This window comes from Poecilia mexicana, unplaced genomic scaffold, assembly GCF_051168715.1.
Source record: "Poecilia mexicana isolate PSO_F unplaced genomic scaffold, ASM5116871v1 scaffold_1, whole genome shotgun sequence".
Lineage (NCBI taxonomy): Eukaryota > Metazoa > Chordata > Actinopteri > Cyprinodontiformes > Poeciliidae > Poecilia > Poecilia mexicana.
Genome location: NW_028263370.1, coordinates 7,330,657 through 7,351,465, shown reverse-complemented (window position 1 = coordinate 7,351,465; position 20,809 = coordinate 7,330,657). Strand labels below are relative to the sequence as shown.

At 39.3% G+C, this 20,809-nt stretch overlaps 2 protein-coding genes across 2 annotated transcripts; both read left to right on the top strand.

Annotated features, from left to right (window-relative positions):
* Positions 1–237: 237 nt before the first annotated feature.
* LOC106931165 (ras-related protein Rab-33B-like) lies at positions 238–4,848 on the top strand. Its single transcript, XM_015009143.2, has 3 exons — positions 238–867; positions 3,299–3,477; positions 4,300–4,848. The coding sequence occupies exons 1-3, from the start codon at positions 649–651 to the stop codon at positions 4,622–4,624; spliced, it is 723 nt and encodes a 240-aa protein (XP_014864629.2). The 5' UTR covers positions 238–648; the 3' UTR covers positions 4,625–4,848.
* A 2,782-nt stretch (positions 4,849–7,630) lies between these two features.
* Positions 7,631–20,607, top strand: LOC106931164 (uncharacterized). Its single transcript, XM_015009142.2, has 6 exons — positions 7,631–7,806; positions 11,233–11,333; positions 12,582–12,654; positions 15,663–15,992; positions 17,791–18,492; positions 19,751–20,607. Exons 1-6 carry the CDS (start codon positions 7,734–7,736, stop codon positions 19,786–19,788), a joined length of 1,317 nt encoding a protein of 438 aa, XP_014864628.2. The 5' UTR covers positions 7,631–7,733; the 3' UTR covers positions 19,789–20,607.
* The last annotated feature ends 202 nt before the right edge of the window (positions 20,608–20,809 follow it).

The following is a 20,809-nucleotide window of genomic DNA, read 5'->3' as shown; positions in this document are numbered from 1 at the left end:
TTATTTGATGATGGATTGTAGTAAATCACAGGCGTCAGACTCCAGTCCTCAAGGGCCGGTTGTCCTGCAGTTCTTAGATGTGCCACAGGTACAAAAAAACCGCAATGAAATGGCTTAATTACCTTCACCTTGTGTGGATCAGTTCTCCAGAGCCCTGCTAACGACCTAATTATTCTATTCAGGTGTGGTGCAGCAGAGGCACATCTAAAAGTTGCTTGTATTCCAAATGAGATGAACAGTTAAAATTGTCGATCGTGATTCAGCAATAAGATATTTATTTATTTACTTACTTATTTTTGAAGTGCCACTTCCTTTGGAAAGCTTTTACACACACACACTCGGGTTGTCTGTTATAAGTGTGCTTATGTGAAACGTGTTAAGAAAAGGAATTCAAAACTTCGCCCCCCATCAATCAACATGTCAGGTCTCGATGTCTGTGTCCGATGAACTCTCCGCCCTCTGGCTCCTCCGATAAATCAAACACAGATGTTGAAGCAAAGACGGCCCACTTCCCCTCTTCTGTCACCCACGCGGTCGTCCAGCGCCGTGGAGTGAGGCTGAGCAGCTTTTGGTCAAAAAGGACGGACCTGATTAAAGGGAAGCTTTTGTCCCAGAATCACTGGAGTCACAGAGTTTGGATCCGGGTTCATGGAGTCCTCTCTTGAGTTCTCCAGCTCTCTGGGCAGCGTGTCCTCCCTGATTAGCCGCTGTCGGACCTTCAAGGTGCTGGTGATTGGAGACTCCGGCGTGGGGAAGACCTGCCTGACGCACCGACTGTGCGCCGGAGAGTTCCTCCGCAGGACTGAGGCCACGATCGGGGTGGACTTCCGCGAGAGAGCGCTGGAAGTTGATGGAGAGAAAATAAAAGTAAGGGGAGACTTTTTTTTTTGTTACTCGTTTTAAGTTAAAATCACCCGAAGGCGGTGCAGACATGTGCCAATGTGCCAAAACGTTTTCTTTTTTTGTTTTTTTTACGCAAGGCATAGATCGTTCTCAAGCTAAAACATTTTTGGTATTTTCTTCCTCTTTTTCATGGAGCTATTGCTTGTTCTCAGCTGAGCAGCAAATTCCCAGGATGGCAGAAAATGAGCCGGACTTTGTGTGTCTGCAACTTATAAATCACTGCGTGGAGAAATAATTTTAGTGGTGTGTGTGTGTGTGTGTGTGTGTGTGTGTGTGTGTGTGTGTGTGTGTGTGTGTGTGTGAGAACCTCACCAGTGCATCTAATTTGTTGTGATTCTCAACAATGTGATTTGTTGAGAAGCTGCATCCTGCAGACATGGCAATAAGCTCTCCATAAAAATAATTTTAAAAACGATGTGTGTGGGTGTTGGTTGGTTTCCTGAGTGTTTTGAAATTGACACATGACAGAGGAAGTGTCTAACTTTTTCTGCTCTATGCCGTTAGGAGGAGATGGTTTGATTCCCCCTCTGGTCTCTGATGGGAGGAGTGTCATGTTGCTCAATAGCAAAACTCATCTGCCTTAGATTCAAGATGTCATGGTGATTTTTATTTTATCATGTATATAATTTTATCGTTAAACAACAACTTTGCATTTGATGTGATGGGTAAACACAAGCTGGAGTGTTATTGGGAAGGGAAGGAAAAGGATGCATATGTTTTTGTTTTGTTTGTACAAGTGCTTGCAGTCAGTGCTTTGTAAAACCACACAGCAGCTACAGCTGTAAGCTTTGACGTTTGTCTTTGCTTTGCAGATCAAAAGACTGATATGTGCCCATTCTTTGCAAAAAACATCTGATTTTCTCGAACATCTACAAACATCGGTTTTGATGGGAGTTGTTGCTTTGTTTCTTCATATGGAATATTACTTTCAAGTAAACATAGGTTGATTGATGGCGTTTGATCTTTCCTGTCAAAATCAGGAGATTTGTGTCAAAATATTCAAATATATGCCGTTAACACATCATGCTGCAACAAAATGTATATAAAAAAAACATTAGTCAGCCTGGAAATTTGGAAAGCGCAAATCTGAAGCTTGTGAAAACCAGACACACGCCTGACGTGGACGACGTTTCATGAATCGCCTTCAGAAGGTTATTCATGAGGAGTATAATTGGGCTTAACGAGTTGCCATAGATGAGTGAGACAGGGTTGGTCTGAGGAAGCACACAGTATAATGTCGTCGGCGTTTGCAGGTTGCATCTCAGTAAATTAGAATATGGGTTCCGATGAGGCTCGTCTCTCTGATTAAACGTACCTTTTGAAAATAACAGCCTCTAACGGGAAAGTCACTGAGATAAATAAATTAACTTTTTAATATTCTTGCAGCCTGTACAGGTCTGAGGAGCAACTTATTAAATCAGGCCTTTGTGCCAACTTATGAAATTGGGAATCTGATGGAGATGATGCAAAACGTTGCTAATTATATGTACAATGTTAGTCCAATTAATACGTCCCTCTGTGGTTAAACATGGCGGCATCATTCTGTGGGGAAGTTTTATTGTTGTTCAAATCAGGATCAAGGAAAAGACAAGAAATGTTAAAGTAAAGCTTAGTAAATTATAAGCCCAATGGCAGAGTATATACTTTAAAAATTAAAGTTTGGTGGAGATTAAACATTTTTGAATGAGGGTAACTTTCAGAGGAAAAGTTTGCTAAGCTTGTGGCGTTATACCAAAGAAAACCCAAGACTGATTGTCTGTTCAATTAGAAAACAATTACAGCTCATAATACTGTATTGGATCATTTACTTGACATCCAGATCTTTCTCCCGTCTGTCCTGCTGGTGAGGAACGTAGCGCTGCAATCTGCTCCAAGTCCAAACAGGATGATGTGGACATTTTGGATCGACTGTCTAAGTCTGCACCACACTCATTGATTGAGACGATCATGTTCAAGCAAAAAGAGATGGACTTTGAGTCCTGCTAATTCTCTTAGGACTCATCTGATGTCCTGGTGTGAAACGGACCTGTCCAGCCGCTCATCCTGCTGCTGAGTCAATTTTAAAGTACTAAGAAGAAAAGAAAGAAACGTCTCGTTTCAAAATATTGACCTGAACGTTCTCCAGGTCAAAGTCGACGTGTTTTTCTTTCCTTTGCTCGCCATCAGAAACGACGCGCTCTTATTTCTCCGAATGACGCCATCTTTTCTTTGCTTCTGTTCTGCCTGTTTGGCGCTAATTCAACACACGATTGCTTTTCCTCTGTTTGCCTTCAGCCTCATTCATTTCCCCCTTTTTTTTTTAATGTTTTTGTCTCTGCCACCTAACTTTGAGAAAAGGCCACATCTCGGTTCCGTACTCAATCCCTTGTTTCTCATTTTGCATCCCGCCGATCAGCTCCAGCTGTGGGACACCGCAGGACAGGAGCGCTTCCGGAAGTCCATGGTGCAGCACTATTATCGGAACGTCCACGCAGTGCTGTTTGTTTACGACGTCACCTGTCCGGCCAGTTTTGATGGGCTGAACGCCTGGGTGGAAGAGTGTCGGCAGAACTCTCTGGGTCATGAAATACCCAAGTAAGTTAAAGTAAAAGCACTGAAGTTTAATGCAAAACAGAAACTTTTAGAAATAAATCGACTTCATGGTGGCAATACAAATAATATTATGAAGAATTATTTTTAAAGATGAGATGCAATAGCTTGTTTAATAATTCTTAAAAATGCCTGGTTTATTTTTGCATCAGCCCAGAAGTTGGCATAACTGTGCACAAACAGTGAATTGATTTGATTTCTGTTTTAATACAAACGATGAACTTTAAAGTCTTGAACTATAACAGTGTTGACTTTTATGACGGCGTTAACGGTTTCTGGTTTTGCTTTGAGTGTTCTTGTAATCTGTGTGCTGCTGCCAGTTTCTTTTGCAAAGTAACTTTTTAATCTCAATGGGATTTTCCTGGTGAAATAAATGTTTAAATAAAAGAACTCGCTCAGCATCAACTATATTGAGGCCAGTTTCCATAATAAAAACTAAGTTTCAAAATTACCTTTTGCAAAACTTGATATGACATGATTTATCATTGCTGTCAGCCATTAAATAAGAAATGGGAACTGATCTTGGATATATTCTTTGTCTATTGTCTTTTTGTTTGAATTAAAATCTGATTTTTATTAATTTTAATATTTACTCCTCTACAATAAACAAATCCAATTCCTTTTAGTCTAATAGGTGCAGTTCAGCTGTTGGTTTAGACATGATTGGTTAAAACTGGTTGATCTGCATAAGACGTTAAGTTTCCCCAAACAAAGCCTGCAGGAAGCTTGCAATTTGAAAAATGTCCCAAGTGCAAAGCCCTGTGTAGCTCCACAGTGACTCGTTCAATTTGTTACCTTTCTCCTCAGGTTCCTCATTGGGAATAAGAGCGATCTCCGTGATGCCGGCAGAACCGACTGCCATGTGAGCCAGGAGCTGGCGATGAACTTCGCCAAGGCTCGTGGGATGGTTTTCTTTGAGACTTCTGCCAAGGACCTGCCTAAGAAACGCTTAAACGGAAACCGAGATGAAGGAGAGGAGCTGCTTCAGCGGAGTGAAGTGGAGGACATTGTCACTGCCGTCGGGACGATGCTGAAGAGACACAAGACACTAGTGGCTAACTCTCCAGCGTACAGCGGATCTTTTAAAGTTCACAGGAGAAAGCAGGAAAAGGAGCCGTGGAGTTGCTGCTGAGACCGGTTCCGATTCCCTCTGCAGTCCACCCCTCCAAGTTGAAAATGTGACTCTATGGCTTTTTAATATGTGAGCATCTAAATGTAAAAATTCACCTTGTGATTAATTTTGACCAATGCCAAATGTTTTTTGTAAGAGCTTTGATTTTCATAATGATGTATTCCTTGAAATTTTTCTGTATATTTGTGATCTTGTTTCAAAATAAAAGACTTAATTCAAACATCCTTGAGCCTTCAGCACAGTGACGTGTTTATTCTCAGCCTGTTGTCTCACTGGGAATGTGCGCTATCTGGGACCGTTCTCCCACTCCGACTCTTTCCCTTCAGACACTGCCAATGGAGACTCCAGTACTTCAGGTTGTTCCAGGTCAAAATATGGGGAACATCATTTTTGAAAGATCAATGATTTGTACAATTTTTTATGTTTTTATATTTGTTGCACTGGTGCAGCTTGAGCTTAAATAAAAGCCTGACAAATCGACTTGTTCTTTTATTTTTCAAATTTCAACGTACTTCAGAAATGGCTTTTATTCTGGCTCCACCAGTTTTCCCCTGACCACCAGCTCAATTACTGAAATCTGTTTTTATTCCTTAACGTGGCAAAACATTCGCCAGTCAGACTTCTACCTTTTCCAGCCTGTAAAAGAAAAGACAAACACAGGTCCTCACATTCACTTTAAGGTTAAAATCAGATGAGGTTATGGACAGTTTTGAATGCATAAGTGGCATAATATATATTTTGCTCAAAATGTTTTATGTTTTAGCAGCACAGACTTTGTGTCTGCATGTAACTGTTAAACTAAGAGTTTTCGCAAGTGTGTGTGACATTTGGGAAGTTTTGTTTGTTTTCCATGATTTTGTGTCAGAGGATCCTGTGGTCAAAAAGGTGACCTTAAGGAATGTAAATATTTCTGTGAAGTGCGCAATTAACAATCCGGAGGGTTGATGGTGTGACGGCATCCTCGTATGTTGAACATGTTCACCAAAGAGCTGCAAGCTGAAAGGTTTTAGGCCGGTCCGGCTGTGATTTCTTTACTCTTGATATGAAACATCCATCAGTTAACGCGCTGTAACAATAACATGATGTTTTTATGACGCTCCTCTGACCGTTTCTCATTCAGCATTTCATCCTGGAGGAACAAACTTCACGGCGATCACACTGCGTTCTTATGCGTGACCCCGATGTGTGTTTGTGTGGAAAAAGTGCATCACATGTGTTTCTGTGATGATGTGTGTAATCGGTGATTCATAGCTGGTCACATGAGGGACACACACACAGCAGAGTGTGTGGGTGGGTGTGTATGTGTGTGTGCCCTGCACTGGTGCAACATTCACCAGTCAAACGTTAGAAGTCTCACTGTGAACTCAAAGAAGACGATAATCGAAGGGACGACGGCAGGCTTTTCTGGAGAAAACCATGAAAACAGTAAAGATGTTTGTGCTGAAGAAGCAAAATGTGCTTTTTTTTTGTTTGTTTTTTAAAGTAATTTATAACAGAAAACTTAGTTCATGTCTCTTAGGAAAAAAAAAAAAACTTTAGTCATCCTTTGGAAACTATGCTGAGATTGTGCAACAATCTCAAGATGGACTAACATTTATTAGTCCATCTTTAGTCCTCAGTTACATCCACACGTTTATGTTCAGAGGCAGGACATCAGATCTCTCCTTTTGTGGTGCTGCTATGTCATGATCACATATAAAAACAGGAACATTGTGATTTTGCAAAAAAATTGGTGTCATAGTGAGATCATTGCTACCGTCTCATGCGGGGACTTGCATTTTAAAATGTAATCTTTATTTTTCATACATGAAATGCACAAACTGAAATTCTACTTCACATATATATACAGTACCTTGTGAGAGCTTTTATGCTTGATCTTTTCGACACTTTGTCATGTCAACTAACCTAAATGCATTTTATTAGAGCTTCATGTGGGTTCAGAAAGATGTAGCAGACGGTTTAAAGCAAGGCGAGGTCATAAAACATTATTCTTACCTTATCTAGAAAGGTTTGTTGTGCCATATTCTTCCCCTATCTGCTGATCCCTTTGCTCAGTGAGATCCTGTGATCATTTCTAAGCTCTTTGTAAATGTGTCTCCAGTTAAACAACGCAAAGAGATCATTTCAGAACTGTAGGTTCACCAGATCCATTATAATTGACGTAACTTGTAAACGATCTCTGTTCTGATGTTTGTCATTGTAAACTCAGACTTCCTTTTTTTTTTGCAATCGTTACTTAAAAAAAGTCACAATCAATAGCTCTCCAAGGCTTCTGAAGGTTTTTCTACGAACATTTTTCTTTTTTAAACTTTAATTTTAACTACATTGGATTATGTAAGAAATAAGGAAACAGTTGAATTCGTGTCTGTTTACATTCATTAATTCCGAATGACATTTGTGCGGGTGAGACGCATCTACTTTTCAAGAAAGATTTATGTAAAGCATCACAAATAAAATTTGTTACAATAAAAAAAACGTTTTAAAAAGAAAAAGAAATGGAATAGTTAAAATCAATGTATCGAAGTGGGCAGAATAAATAATAAAAAAAAAGCAAGAAAACAATGTCACCTCTGACTGATATTGCTGAAGCAATGATTATTTGTGGCCTGTGCGCCTCTTCTTCGCCTCCCTCCATTCGGTTTGGGCTTTGTCTCTGACATCAGTGTTTCACATCAATACTCTGGCACCGTTTGCTTCGTTGTGCAACTCCAGTCCGCTCTTTCCGTGCAGACGGTTTGGTCTGTAATCCGTTTGAAACGCAGCCTGCGGGCTGTCTGAACCTTCTCACCCTCACACATGCAGACGGATCGTAAAGACAGATCACTTCCATCAGTCTGATCGGTGACTATTAAATGAGATTTAAGAATTCAGCTCAACGTCTGCAGAAACACACATTCCTACTTCCAAGAAGATTGCTTTTCTTTTCCCCCTTGTCCATTTGTAGTTTGAGATTGTCACCTGCAGGGGGCGTTCTTTTTGTTTCGGAGTGGGTGCTGGTGTGCTCTTTATCCCTAGCATTGCACAGGAGGAGAGCGCTGCTGGTCATTTATCTCCAAAGAGCGACTGGAGGCAGACGCGTCGTTCCACCTGCTGCTGAAAAGACATCAACATGTTCTGCAGACGGGCATTGCAGAGAGTCGGGCCGCTGGCACGGTGGCTTCTGAGGCCCATATCCAAGAGCAGTATGTTGTTTATTTACCACTGTCTGGTATTTAGTCTAATTATCAATCATCATTGGAACTGGTGTTCTTTAAAAGAAGTCGGGGGAACAAGCTTGATGTGTTTTCGTCGTTGGGTGGGGAAACGGCGGGAGTAACTTTTAAAAGTGTGATTTAAAAAAAAAAGTGATTATTACTAGCTATATCCGTTTTTTAAGGTTATTTTGGAAGAGAGAATCTTAGCTGGTTTTTAATGTGCAGAGTCTGAGTGAAGGAGGTGTGTCCTGGATGGGGAACACGCAGTTCTTACATGCATGTCAGAGGTTTGCAGCTAAAACTCTTGAACTGTGGATAAAATGTTTCAAACCGTTTCCATATTTTGGTTAGTATTTTCAAATTTTTTTGTTGAATTGGTGTCATTTTCAAATTGTGAACTATATTCTGCAGTATCAGTCCAAATATGGGAATCATGCAACAGTGATGGGACTTTTAACACTGTGCACCATTAGCATGTCTCATTCCATGTCTCAAGCATTTTGGAAGCGTTGGAGTTGAACTGTACTCTTGTTCTTTTTTCCATCTTTCTGCGTGCATGCTTCCCCTGATCGTCCTTTGCGTTTGGAGTTTGAGCTTGTGGAATCTGTCCTGAGGGCGAGGGGCAGCTTTAATTTCCTGTTTCAGAAAATCCCTGCAAAACTGGCTGGAAAACTATTATTGTGTGAGTTTCTGATTTAAACAAAGACAGCAGAGCTGGATGCAGGAAGCTACTGACCTTGCAGGCTGTTTTCTGCCTGACGTGCGTTCATTTTTACATGCAGCTTGAACTTGAGGAATCCACAGGGATTAACTGATTACCTGTATAAATAACCTGCGCATGGAGCTGCTGTGTCTTGGGTATTAGAGAAGGAGGAAGGACAGATGGCTACAAAAGCATCCACGACTGGGCAATATGAGTAAACTTTACTAGGAAAGCCGTGCACAAAAATGGAAACCCTGAGCTTTAAATCCAGCAGATCTAGAACAATGACCATCTCAACATGACTGGTTTTTCTCTTTTGCTAAATGTGGAGCAAGAAAAACAAAACAGCTTAGTTTTCCAATTCCTGAATCTGTTGCTCAAATAAGATTCTCTGTTGTTTTGGTGAGTTCAGGATGAACTCTCCTTCATCTAAAAATGTCACATAGATTCGGACTGCCTGACTCGACAAGAGCAGGAGTCACCCAGCATCCTTTCGTGGTAACTTTAATGCGTGTGCAGCACTTTTTGCAAAAAGTGGTTTTTACTACCAAAAAGCAAAACAGTTTGTAGAGCACACAGTAAAATGGAATGAAGAGCTTTTACAGGCGTTCAAACATGCCAACAACGCTGAAGAATCGCAAAAAACATAAAATAAATTATGTATTACTAATAAGAAACAGAACAGAAAATAGATGATCACATGTAAGAGATTTTAAAATCTAAAGTGATACTGAAAACAACATAAAAGACAAATAATAGTAAAGACCCGACGATCAAATTGAAAATGCAAAACAAACAAAGCAAAGACAAACTCTGACGTTCCTGTACGGAAAGTAAAAAAATAAAATAAAATAAGGTATAACTCTGAAAGTCGAAATGAAAGTCAGGCTAAAAACAAAACATTAGCCGATCTCAAGTCTGAACTATGCATGTAAGTTTTAGTTTTAATTTTACGTACCAACCGAAAACCTTGATCACAGGAGCTGAAGAGTTTGTGTGGTAAAATTAAATAATTTAAGAACTACACTTTAAAAGCAGTTCTGGAAAGAACAGATAAAACCAGTGAGATGTTAATTTTCTTCTTCCTCCTCCTCAGGATTCTTGTTGCAGAATTTAGTAGTCCCACTTTAAACACTCACATTTGCATTAGGTTCTCACAGGAAATGGCGCTTGGAGGTGGTGCGCCGGTAATGACCTTCCTGTGTGAAACCTGCACTGAGAATAAAGCACATCCATTCCCATCGCACCAGCTTGTCTAATAACAGGTTGGTGCGATGAAAGCAGAGTCAATACACAAAGATAAATGTATAAATATATGCATAAATATGTAAAACAAATGTAAGAATAATATACTGGTAGAATAAGGGAAAAATAAAAGAAGTAAGATCTAATCAAATCAAAACCTTAAAGAACAATACAAAAAAATGGCGTGAAAGTTGTGAAGACAATTGTTCTCTGGAATCTTCATCATAGTCTTCATCTAAGCTGTTCTCTTTAGGGAAGAAGTCTGAAAAGACAAAATTAAAAAGCTTCATAATTCATAGCTGTATTTTTAAAAGGTTTATTGTCTGTGACACTATTTGGTAGCCGCTCATTGTCGATCTTCATCACTCACGGTTGGTCTTTGTTTTTTAGGATCGATTTTTGCTGCACCAACCGAAACACACATCATGCAGAACATGTTCTGTTTTCTTAAATAAATAAGTAAAATTCAAACATCTCTGATCAGGAAGACTCTTCAGTCTCTCCCTGTGGAGGATTTGTGGGCACATCTTTCAGCAGAATTGATATTATTAATGTTGTACAGTTTGTAATAAAACAAAACACACTACTGATTAGTAGAAAAAAAGAAAAATAAATCTTTTATCTGCTGATGCATCACTATTAATGAACTTGTTGTATTCATTTTGTATGGTATGTGAAACTTTGTTCAAATTCAGTGTTTTATAAATGGAGGAAAGCCCCAACAGCACGTGTGAACCAAGAAGACGCTTCTGTCCAAACTTCACAAGCAAACTCCCCTCTCCTGAGAAGCAATGACTTCACCCTCTGCAGCAACTGCATCCATTAATATGCTCTTTGTCTTGTTAGAGAGAGATTAGGCTCTGGCAGCATCTGCGAGAGTCTTACCTAGGGCTTTGCCTTTCGTATTGCTCTTGGTGATGTTTAACAACTAAAGCGGCACAAGAACGACCCACTAAAAGGGGCTTTCAGCGGAATCACTGCGGATCCCTGGAGGGACTGTTTCATGAGCCTGGACCCGCTGGGCGAATTGGAAGTTGTTTGTTTTGATGCATCAGTCAGGGAGGGTTTTACTGTTTGCGTTGGGGTTAAATTCAGGGACAGTTCTGTGTTTAGCTTGGCTGCTGCTAAATCTTTCCGTGTCCTCAGTTACAAAGAGCTTCGTTGTATAACTGGATTAAAGGATGGAGACATGCTGTAGCTATCACAACACAACGTATGATGGAGTGACTGCTTACTGAAGGAGGAAATCGTGTTTTCTGCAATGTCTAACATTTTCCTGTTGATTTGATTTGATTCTATGTGTTGTGGGGCTTAATAGGTGAAAAAAAATACTGTCTTTGTTTTTATTTAACAGGTTTTATAATAGATATATTGTGGACGGTGTTGAATGAATAATAATTTACCTGCTCACTTTTTTTCGGTTTGTGCATTTTTCCAAACTCACGCTCTCACGTTGTGTTTCCCAGCTGCCCCGGTGCGACACATGGCCTTAGGCGTTCCTGGAGGATCCACCAACTTGGCGTACGTTGTTTTGTGTGGAGGAGGCCTTACCGCTGCAGTCGTCTATGTGAGCGCCACAAAGATGAGCAATGACAAATGTTGTCCTCAGCCTGAGAACCTGCTGCATATTATAATTTTTGAATAATAATAAAAGAAAATCTCCTAATTGGAATCCGATACAGAATCTGTGAAGGGAGCTAAAGATTAGAGTGAACAAGGGGTTTCAGCCTCAAAGATCTTGAGTTCATTCTGAAATAAAAGGTGTCAAAAAATACCAGTAAAAACTCACCGGTATTTTATTGCTGACCTGTAAAAAGCAGTAAAAAGAAATGTTTGATTCATAAAGAGGTTCACACGGATCATTTAGAGATGTATAAACATTATTCGGTGTGTCATTTTCTGAAATTAGATTCTACTTTTGCATCTTTCTTTTAATTTTCACAAGATAAATTTTAGCATCACTACATTTTATGCTTTCTTTAATCTCTAATGAATAAAACTGGCAGTCTTTTACCAAAAATCATTGAAGAAAATAATATTGATTGTTCATCTTAATGTTTATTGTTTTTGTTTAAGCTGTTCTTTGTTTAATTTTTTTCTCTCTTTTACTCAATAGTAAAATTACTACCGTAAATAAGACGTCTCCCCACACGACTAACCAACATCAATAACTTTCTTTCACGTCACTCATTCGTTTCACTTTAGAAACTGTGGACTTTGATGATTTATCAGTGTCGTCTTGGTGACAGAAAAAAGCGCCATATCTGAATAGCTGAAAGGAAAGTTCCAGTGGTTTTTGTCTATTTTTGTGCTCATGAAAGCTTTTTCACATGAATTTGTACAAACAATGAAATATGACCACTCGGCTACTCAATATGTAATTTGCCACTTTGCTTATAAGATCCTGAACCATTGGATACTTTGGTTGAAATAATAGCTTAGCTTGGAGCAGGAGCAATGTAGCAAGAAGTTTGCCTGATTACAAAGTCAAAAAAAAATAAAAAATGTCACCATTCTTAGGAGACGAAACATAAAGGTTGTATTTTGGGTTGCATGATATTTTTCTGGTGTCATCTGGAGCCAGTAAACATCCGACCAGAGTGCAGGCTGGACTCCAGACTTCGCCTCAGCTTTAACACACTGGAGCAGACACACAGAGGCTGTTGTCTGCTCAGAGACGCTTCAGTCATGAACTTGAACAACAGAAAGTCTTGTTTCCTTGGAGAAAAACGGCACGCTTCTGCTGCCTTATTCCATGTGTGATGACTGTTGTACACTAATGTAAGATTATAATGTGCACTTCTCTCGTTCTCAGGCCTATAAAACAGTTAACGGTGATACCGAACGTTACGAGGACAGACTGGCCAACATGAGCTCCGAGGAGAAAGGTAAAATCAGCTCATTTTGTAAAAAATAAAACATGCACAGTGTCCCACAAAAACAGTTTCTATGGAACCTTTCTTTTTTACATTTTGTCTTAATGTTAAAGTGTTTTCTGGAGATTTTATGTGACTGACCAACTCAGATCTGAAGTGGAAGGAAATAATAAATGTGTTCAACTTTTTTTTTTTAACAAACAATAGTCTTAAAAATGTGGTATGCGTATATATTTGTAACTTCCCTTCAACTGTGACCAGCTTTCTACTTCCAGCTAAAGAAACACCCCCACTGCATGCTGATTTTTATTGTAAGGATGATATTCAGGGTGATGTAATGGTACAAGCGTTTCCCAACAAGCATTTCATGTTGGCTAAAGAATCTGATTTTGGTCTCACGTGAGCAGAACGTGTCTTTACTGTGACCTTTACAGGACTTTTTTGTAAGATAAAATCAGAAATCAGTACAGAAAACACTAATGGCTCTAATCACCAAACATTAAGATGTACTGTTTTAAGTTCTACATACCAGTAGTGAATAAAGCTAAGACTGACATCTTTGAAAGCCTCACAGGAAACAGGAACTCTGATCCCCTGCTGCCCATCAGGTCCTGGTTGCAGGAACTGGAAGAGTTGCATTCGCCTGCTGTGGAAGAAAATAAGAAAAATAAACTCCTCCTCGTTTTACACTGGCCCAGTCAGTTTAGCTAGCAGTGTGATGTTTTTCTGTCCAATTATCTTTTCATATTTTTCCAGTTGTGCTCTTTTCATACTTGACTTTTTTTGGGGTTGGATAAAGAGCTGCCTTACATCGGACCTTTCGTAGCTTCTTTGATAATTGATGACTTAAAGTAATCCTCTATAGTCTACTCATTATAAGAAAATGTATGATTCCATTATTATCGGTGGAAGGTGAAAAAGCCATTCCAAATTGATCAGAGGTCATTATCTATTACAATGATCAGATACCCATCGGAGCTGGGTGTAAAATCTACAGTAAGTAAGAGAAGGCATTGAAGTGGTTTTGTCTACAGATACAAAAAAAAGTTGGATTCAGAATAGGAGCATGAACTGGAAAACTGCTAAGTTGGCTATAACCAAATAATTTGAGCTAAAGCCCAGTGAACTCCAAGCAGCGTTCCCTACATCTGTAGCGAGTTGCACCAAATGAAGACGTCCCGCGCAGTTCAGCTGCTGCACGAAGAGCAACCTCTAAATTCTCATAACTTAGCTTGTTTGTGGAAAAGCACCAGGGCGTTCGTTGTGAAGTGACTCTGCATCGTTGAGTAGCTGTCCGGTTAAGAAAAGAGACGCACGTTTGAAAAGTGCTAAAGCAAATTGGAAATGAGTGCAGTGAGCCTGAAAACTGTTTTTCAGAGCGGCTTCTGGCTGCTCCACCCAAATCTCCCACATGGTAGAATGACTCCTCTGAATGGCTTCACCCTGCCTGTCCGTTTGGATTTGTGTCTGCGAGCTATTTGTCTGCTCAGCTTGCAGAAATCGTGGCTTTGTGCCCTTAACTAGTGCAAAACCTGATGGTTCAGATGTACCGTGGAAGAGTTGCTTCGGCGAAATGGAAACTTTAACAATTTGACTGCTGATGTGGGAGAGAGTTTAAAGTTGTATTCTGTTCTCAGATCTGATAAATGGTGCAAACATCTCTCTTGTTTTATAGCTACAATTTAACATCTATGTTTTGTATATGTCAGTATATTTAGACCCTGACGATGATCAGCCTCTGCGTTGCTCATAAACTGAACAGTTTAACAGAAGCTGCTTTGCATTTTTAGACTGATGAGATATAGGCTGCTGACCCAACAGAACCTGCACAGTCAAAAAGCTTCTTGTGCTCAAATGATATCTCTGTTTGACAAAGCTGGTTCGTGGGAGGCAGTCGGTGGAAAACTACTTGACTCTAAAAGATTTTACGGAGTCATATTTATAAAAGTTTATCAGTGGAAGTTCTTTTATCCGACTATCCGGCGCTGAATCCTGTCAGTCAGTCAGTCTCTCTCTGAAATGAAGATCCAGTTTTTATCTAATTTCCTCTGGAAACATGAGCAATGGTGCTCAGAAGTGCCACAATTCCAGATGTAACGTACGGTTTACATATTCACAAATCTATAAATGTTTGATTTATGCTTATGCAGTATTCATACAGTTTTGTAGTTTTAAGCTGTCACATGTATGAATGTTTATTTGACAAGCACAAAAATACTTACTGTAAAAATGGGACCCAATTGTGAAAAATGTGAAAAAAAACATTTTGTAGCTAAATTCAATGTCCTAGTAAAAAAGGTCGGAACCGTGAAACAACGCCACCTTCACGGACAAAGAGGATTTACGGGTCATGTAGCAACTCAATTTGAAATTTGTTGCCAGAAGCAAATTAAATTATGCAACTAATGAAACAAAACAAAGTTTTCCATTCTTCAAATGTAGCTTTTGGAAGGTAAATCATTGGGGGGGAAAAAAATATATTTTTTGGCTTGAGATTGAGCTCACAATCTTCCAGCTGGTAAAAAAAAGAAAAAAAAACAAAAACAAAAAACAGCCAAACACTGGAACCATGAAAACACCAAAAATATTTCAATTTCTGAGTGAAATACTTTGACATCAGTGTTAATGAGAAATTGTTTCTGATTCATTTTCTCTTCATAACAGTGATAATGATAAATCAGTTGCTTTCTCCTCCTAACAGAGGAATGACACACAGGTAGGCCTAAACAGTAATCCATTAACCAGTTTACCAGCCTGCCTGTCACGGCCATGTGTCACTGAATTAGTTTAAGTAAGCTTGAATGCTTTACTGCAGTCACTTCTGTTTATCTTATGTGTTTAAGTATAGGCTGTGTCTGTGGCCTTCTGCTTAATGTACAGAAACCTCTTCATTTATTGGTACTCCTGGTCAGGAAATACAACAAATAATTTACTTTGGACAAAGATGAAACTTTTTGCATTTTTTTTCAGGGACTCTTTCATTCACTTAACATTTTTGCTCTAACCCTCTTCATCTGCAGCTGAAGTCACATCAGAGGCTGCGTCGTCCCTTCCAGCCGAATCCGCCCCAGCGGAGGACGAACCGGCTCCCGGAGCTGAGATCACACCGGAACCCGTCCCCGCTTCCCCAGAACCGGCGGCAGAGACGTCAGCCGAGCCCACCGCCGAGGCCAGCCCAGAAGAACCAGCAGCCGCCGAGGCGTCAGAGGCAGATGTCGCTGAGGCTCCAGCTGAGCCGGCGGACGCAGAGGGGGCGCCTGTTGCGGTGGAAGAGACTGCTGCGGAAGTCGTATCTGAAGTTGCAGCCGTGACGCCTGCTGAGGACACAGCAGCAGCAGAAGAGAGCGCTGGTATGGCGGCCGTAGATGAAGCCCCTCCTGCTCTCCCTGCTAATGCAGAGACTCCCTCCGAAGCCCCTGAGCCTGAAGCAGTCCATGCTGCAGAGGTGGCTGCGTGAAAGTGGAAGCGCTCAGCGGGGTGCATCTAGAAAAGAAGGGCTTTTAGGATGTAGATGTGTTATATTCCTGATTCCCTTGGCCTGAGGGAAAAGGACTCATGAACCTCATTCTCTTACAAAAAGTAAAAGGAACATGCTCTGGTTTTATTTTTGTACAGTAGTCGATATGCTATGCACACCAGAGGTTCATCAGTCCAGTTTTTCTGAGGCGTTTTTTTTCTCTTTACCTTTGCTTCTACATTCCTGAAAACCTGAAATAATCTGATAATGTCTTGTTTTAATGAAAATGATGGTTTGACTGTTGGAGGAGAAAAAAATCAGCAATATGAGCAACAGAAAGAATCTCCTCGTGTTTTTATGGCGGCCTTAAGAGAGTGGCCAAAAAATCCTGCTGGCTCTTCTTTTTCAGACTAAATCTAACTAAGGTATTTGTTTTGCACAGCAACAAACAGGCAAAAACATAAATAAAGAATAAATAGTTTAAATTTTCTTTTTGGTTTCACCTTGTATTATCAGATGCTTATGTTTTTATTGTCGCTCTGTTTTTAATGATTACGCCACCTGGTTTCCATCTTATAAACCTTATCCATGTCATTATAAAATCTTTTCTTAAACTTTTTAAGTCATTTTCTTATCTGTATCAGAGGATGCTGTAGCTCCCACTTTCCTCAATACTGTACAACGTTTATCCTTAAAAAAAAAAATCACTAATCTGTTTGGGCATTAAAAGTTGTTCTAATAAACCAATAAAGATTAAAATATCACTGGGTTAAAAGGGAATTTGAAATGCTTTACTTCATAATTCAACTGGATTTAAAAAAAAAATTATACATTTGTACATTTTATTGCCTGTTATTGAAAAAAACAGAATTTTGAACAGAATTTGGTAAACAGCACAAGAGGGCTGGTCCTGGACAAGCAGCATGTCTGACCTCAATACTAGCTAAAAATCATGTTTATTGGTTTAAATTTTCTTTTCTTTTTTTCTCGTATTTGAAATACTTTTAAAATACCCAACGGTAATATTTATGAATGAAGCTTACAGCGACATGCATCTCCATGCATACAGTCAAAAAAGTTCAATCTAAATTAAGATAATTAGTAACTTCTTCTTAAGTTATTATAGAAATAACTATGAGTAGTATTATGCTTGTTATGGTTTTGTAGCAAACACAAATTGCTGTGTGTACACCACAAAATACATGGAACATGTTGAAAGATAATGTCTAATATCACCTTCATTTTTTAAAATTATTATTGTACAATAATTGTTCCTTTTCTGATGTAGAACCTCCAACATCAGGGCCCAAAATTGCACATTTACTGCACATATAAGCAAAACCTGAACCATCTGCAACTGACAGATAAATGTTAGACGCCCTTCTTAGACGGTGTTTAAGCATCCTGCTTTCTAATGCCGCCCTGGGCAACTGCCCATATGTAAAACTGCAACTGGGCACAAGGAGCATGAACCAGGCAGGCAGCTCTCTATAGACCATCCAGTCATAGATATCCTGTCTTTACAAATGTGATTATAAAATAGGTCATGTTTCACTTGGTAGAAACGTAAAATGCATGACATTTGTTGGTCTGATTTAAATCCTACATTAAATATATTGTTAGTAGTTTAAGTTGTTGTGTTTTTGAATAAAATCCTGACTGGTTCCTGCTGTCCCACAATCTGCAAACAGCTGAACAGGCCTTGGGCGAGGAGAGTCTGGGGAAAGCTCTGCACCAAATGGAAGACGATGGAAAGGACTTGAAGGAAGATCTCCAACAACATCCTCTACAGACCACAGTGGAAATGTCTGTAGAGGCGGCTGTTTATATTGAAGAGCAGCTGTTTGAGGTGGAAGAGGTGCCACATGGTCTAACTATTGAGGAACTGTCTGCTGACCGGATTCCAGCAGCTGACGCAGAGCAGGAGGAAGAGGAGAAGGAAAGAGCGGTTTCACTTCCTGAGGAAATCGCTGAGGCTAAAGAAAACACTGCAATCCCTGACTCTCCTTCAGAGGAAACAGGCTCCTCTCCCGAAGACTCTTCCTCCTCTGGTGAGGCTTCGTCTGATGATGAAGAGGAGGCCGTCGTCACTGCAGAGGCAACACCAGAGGAGGAGACTAAATCTGAGCAGACCCATCTGCGGTCAGTTGGTGAGACAACTCAGCTGGCAGCGGCCTCCACCGAGCCAAGCCTAGAAGTTCTTTCAAGCACAGAACCAGAACCTCCATCACCTGTGGCTCCAGCGGACAAGGAAGAACCCTGCCACAGCTGCCACTCTTCTCCATCCTCCAGCAAGGAGGCGGCGCCACCTGCTGCTCTGGGAGAGGATCTGCTCGACATGGACGTCGCACAAGAAGCAAAGGAGTCCTTCGACAAACCGTTGGCAAAACAAAGTAAGACCTCAGAGTTGCTGTTTGCATTTGATTCAGCCAAACATGTAAGAACCCAACGCGACTCTGTTTAACCTGAAGGAAGGCAGACAACAAAACAAAGTGTAGCCCTCCACCTTAAAGGGCAAAAGGTTAAAAAACGGCAGTTAAAGCAAGAGCAAAAAGAAATCTAAATACAAAAAACACTTTTACGCAATTGGTTGTAGAAGAACAATGACACTTTTATAATAATTATAATTAACGAAAAACAAAGTGTACACATAATAACTACACAAGTAATTGTAGATAATTTTATGCTGGAAAAAAAAGAGAAATGCATTAAGTTAGTGGGCTAACAATCAACTGGACAACTGTTACTAATAAAGTGGCCAGTGAGTGGATGAAGCAAGTGTTTGTTTTAATTTAATTTGGAGTCAGAATCATCTTTATTCTGCAAACAGAGCTAGTCATGTGAGAATGCCTATGACTGATGACATTTAAAGGAGATTAACTTAAATTTTGTTCCATCTGACAGAAGACAAAAGATAATTAATTGTTTGGATCTCCTAACAAGGTGCAATACATCTTTGTTAATGTATAAAAAAGAGAAATGCATAACAACACATATAGCTGCATCTAAAAAAAATTAATATGAAAAAGGTTAAATATTTTTATACATCATTTCAAAAAGTGAAATCATGTGGAAGCAAAAATTATGGTAGGAAAAAAGTAAACCAGGTTTTACATTGTTGTCAAGCGACACCCATTCAAGGATTTGGGGGAGCTTCACAAGGCCCAGAGGCCCAATATTAAATAAATAATACATCATTAAATCATTCATTAAAAATATCATAGAACATGTAAATTATTAATTATATGTTTAAATAGTTAATTTAATAAATAATTTATTAAATATCCCTTAAAATTATTAAAATATAAACTTATATTAGCCGTTGCAAATAATTAGTTACATGTGTATTTAATTATTTTATGGACCCTGTTCTTGCACATCAACATAAAATAATTTTATCTGTCAGACTCACCAGTCAAAGCTGGAGTTTCATTATATGTAAGCCTTAATCAGAACTACAATAAAATACATTAAATATTTTTACTCCATGTGCAATGAATGTAGTTTCACTTTCTGAAACGACTGACATTTCTTCAGCTTTTTCAGGATACTAAACTGATTAACCTCGCTACTTTTTCCTAGTGAAAAACAATGCATTCAAGTGTTGTGCTTCCATCTCACATCTTCTTTTTTTGTGTTTGCTTGTTTTAGCCATTGAGAATGGAGTTGTGGTGACAGCCACGTCGTGACAGAAAGTGTGCCTTCTGTCACCAATCAAGCCTGGGCGGCAGAAGACAAAAACAAAAGAAGAGGAGGTCACACTCTGAAGCGGTGTCTTTATTAGCAGGTGTTATTACAGCTCTTGTCCACTAGGTGTCAGTAATGCAAAACATTTTCAGACGTGGAATTCTCAGAGTTTTTAGGGAGTGAGAGTCTGTGATATTATAATAAACAGTAGCCTGAGATGTTAGCTTTTCACCGAAGCAGACATAAGATAATTCAGATTTGTATTACTGCTGCCCATACACCCAAGTATTTTGCAGTATTTAATTTTAAAGCACAGCTTTTTAATGCTTAGAGCTTTAGAATTAGGAAGTCACGTGCTGTTAGAGACTGTAAAACTTTAATGTTTCAAGAAAAATGCCCATATTTTGACGCACACTTCTTTTTTTTTTAAATTGTATTGTTTGTTTCCAGATGTTGCCCTGTTCACCAATCAGATATAGTGATGGAAATCTGTGTATCCTCCAAATTTAACAGAGCTGTTAAAATAAAAACTTAATAGCGAGGATAACTATCTACCCTTTCTTTGTCTGCCATTTTGAATGTAACTAAAGACTATGTAGGAAAAAAAATTACTGTCCAGACTGGGACAATATTTTGAGGCAAGCATTGTACATCATATAAAGGAAGACATTAAGAAAAATAATGATTGTAGATGGGATGTTTATATGTTATTTGAGCTCTGCCTGGCTGGGACATAATGAGGAATGTACTTGACAAGTAAACGGTAGATGTGTCGTCATGGCAATATACTCTTATTTCAAATAAAGTGGTGGACAATCTTGCATTTTCTTTTTCAACATTCAATTGCTGTTTATATTTGTAATTGTTTGAACGTGTCACCTTCAGAGATCCACAGGTGTATTTTAGCTGATTTCACTTTGACATTCTATGTCAACTGGGTATGTATTTGTATCAAGAGATAGTTAATTAAAATGTTGTAAATTTTATTGTTAAAAAAATAACTATTCAAAATTGAGAAACAGA

Coding starts and splice junctions, on each gene's coding strand:
- LOC106931165 (XM_015009143.2), top strand. CDS start 649: ATGGAGTCCTCTCTTGAGTTCTCCAGCTCTCTGGGCAGCGTGTCCTCC. Junction 868..3,298: donor TTGATGGAGAGAAAATAAAA/GTAAGGGGAGAC, acceptor CCCGCCGATCAG/CTCCAGCTGTGGGACACCGC. Junction 3,478..4,299: donor CTGGGTCATGAAATACCCAA/GTAAGTTAAAGT, acceptor CTTTCTCCTCAG/GTTCCTCATTGGGAATAAGA.
- LOC106931164 (XM_015009142.2), top strand. CDS start 7,734: ATGTTCTGCAGACGGGCATTGCAGAGAGTCGGGCCGCTGGCACGGTGG. Junction 15,993..17,790: donor AGCAGCAGAAGAGAGCGCTG/GTATGGCGGCCG, acceptor ATCTGCAAACAG/CTGAACAGGCCTTGGGCGAG. Junction 18,493..19,750: donor CAAACCGTTGGCAAAACAAA/GTAAGACCTCAG, acceptor TGCTTGTTTTAG/CCATTGAGAATGGAGTTGTG.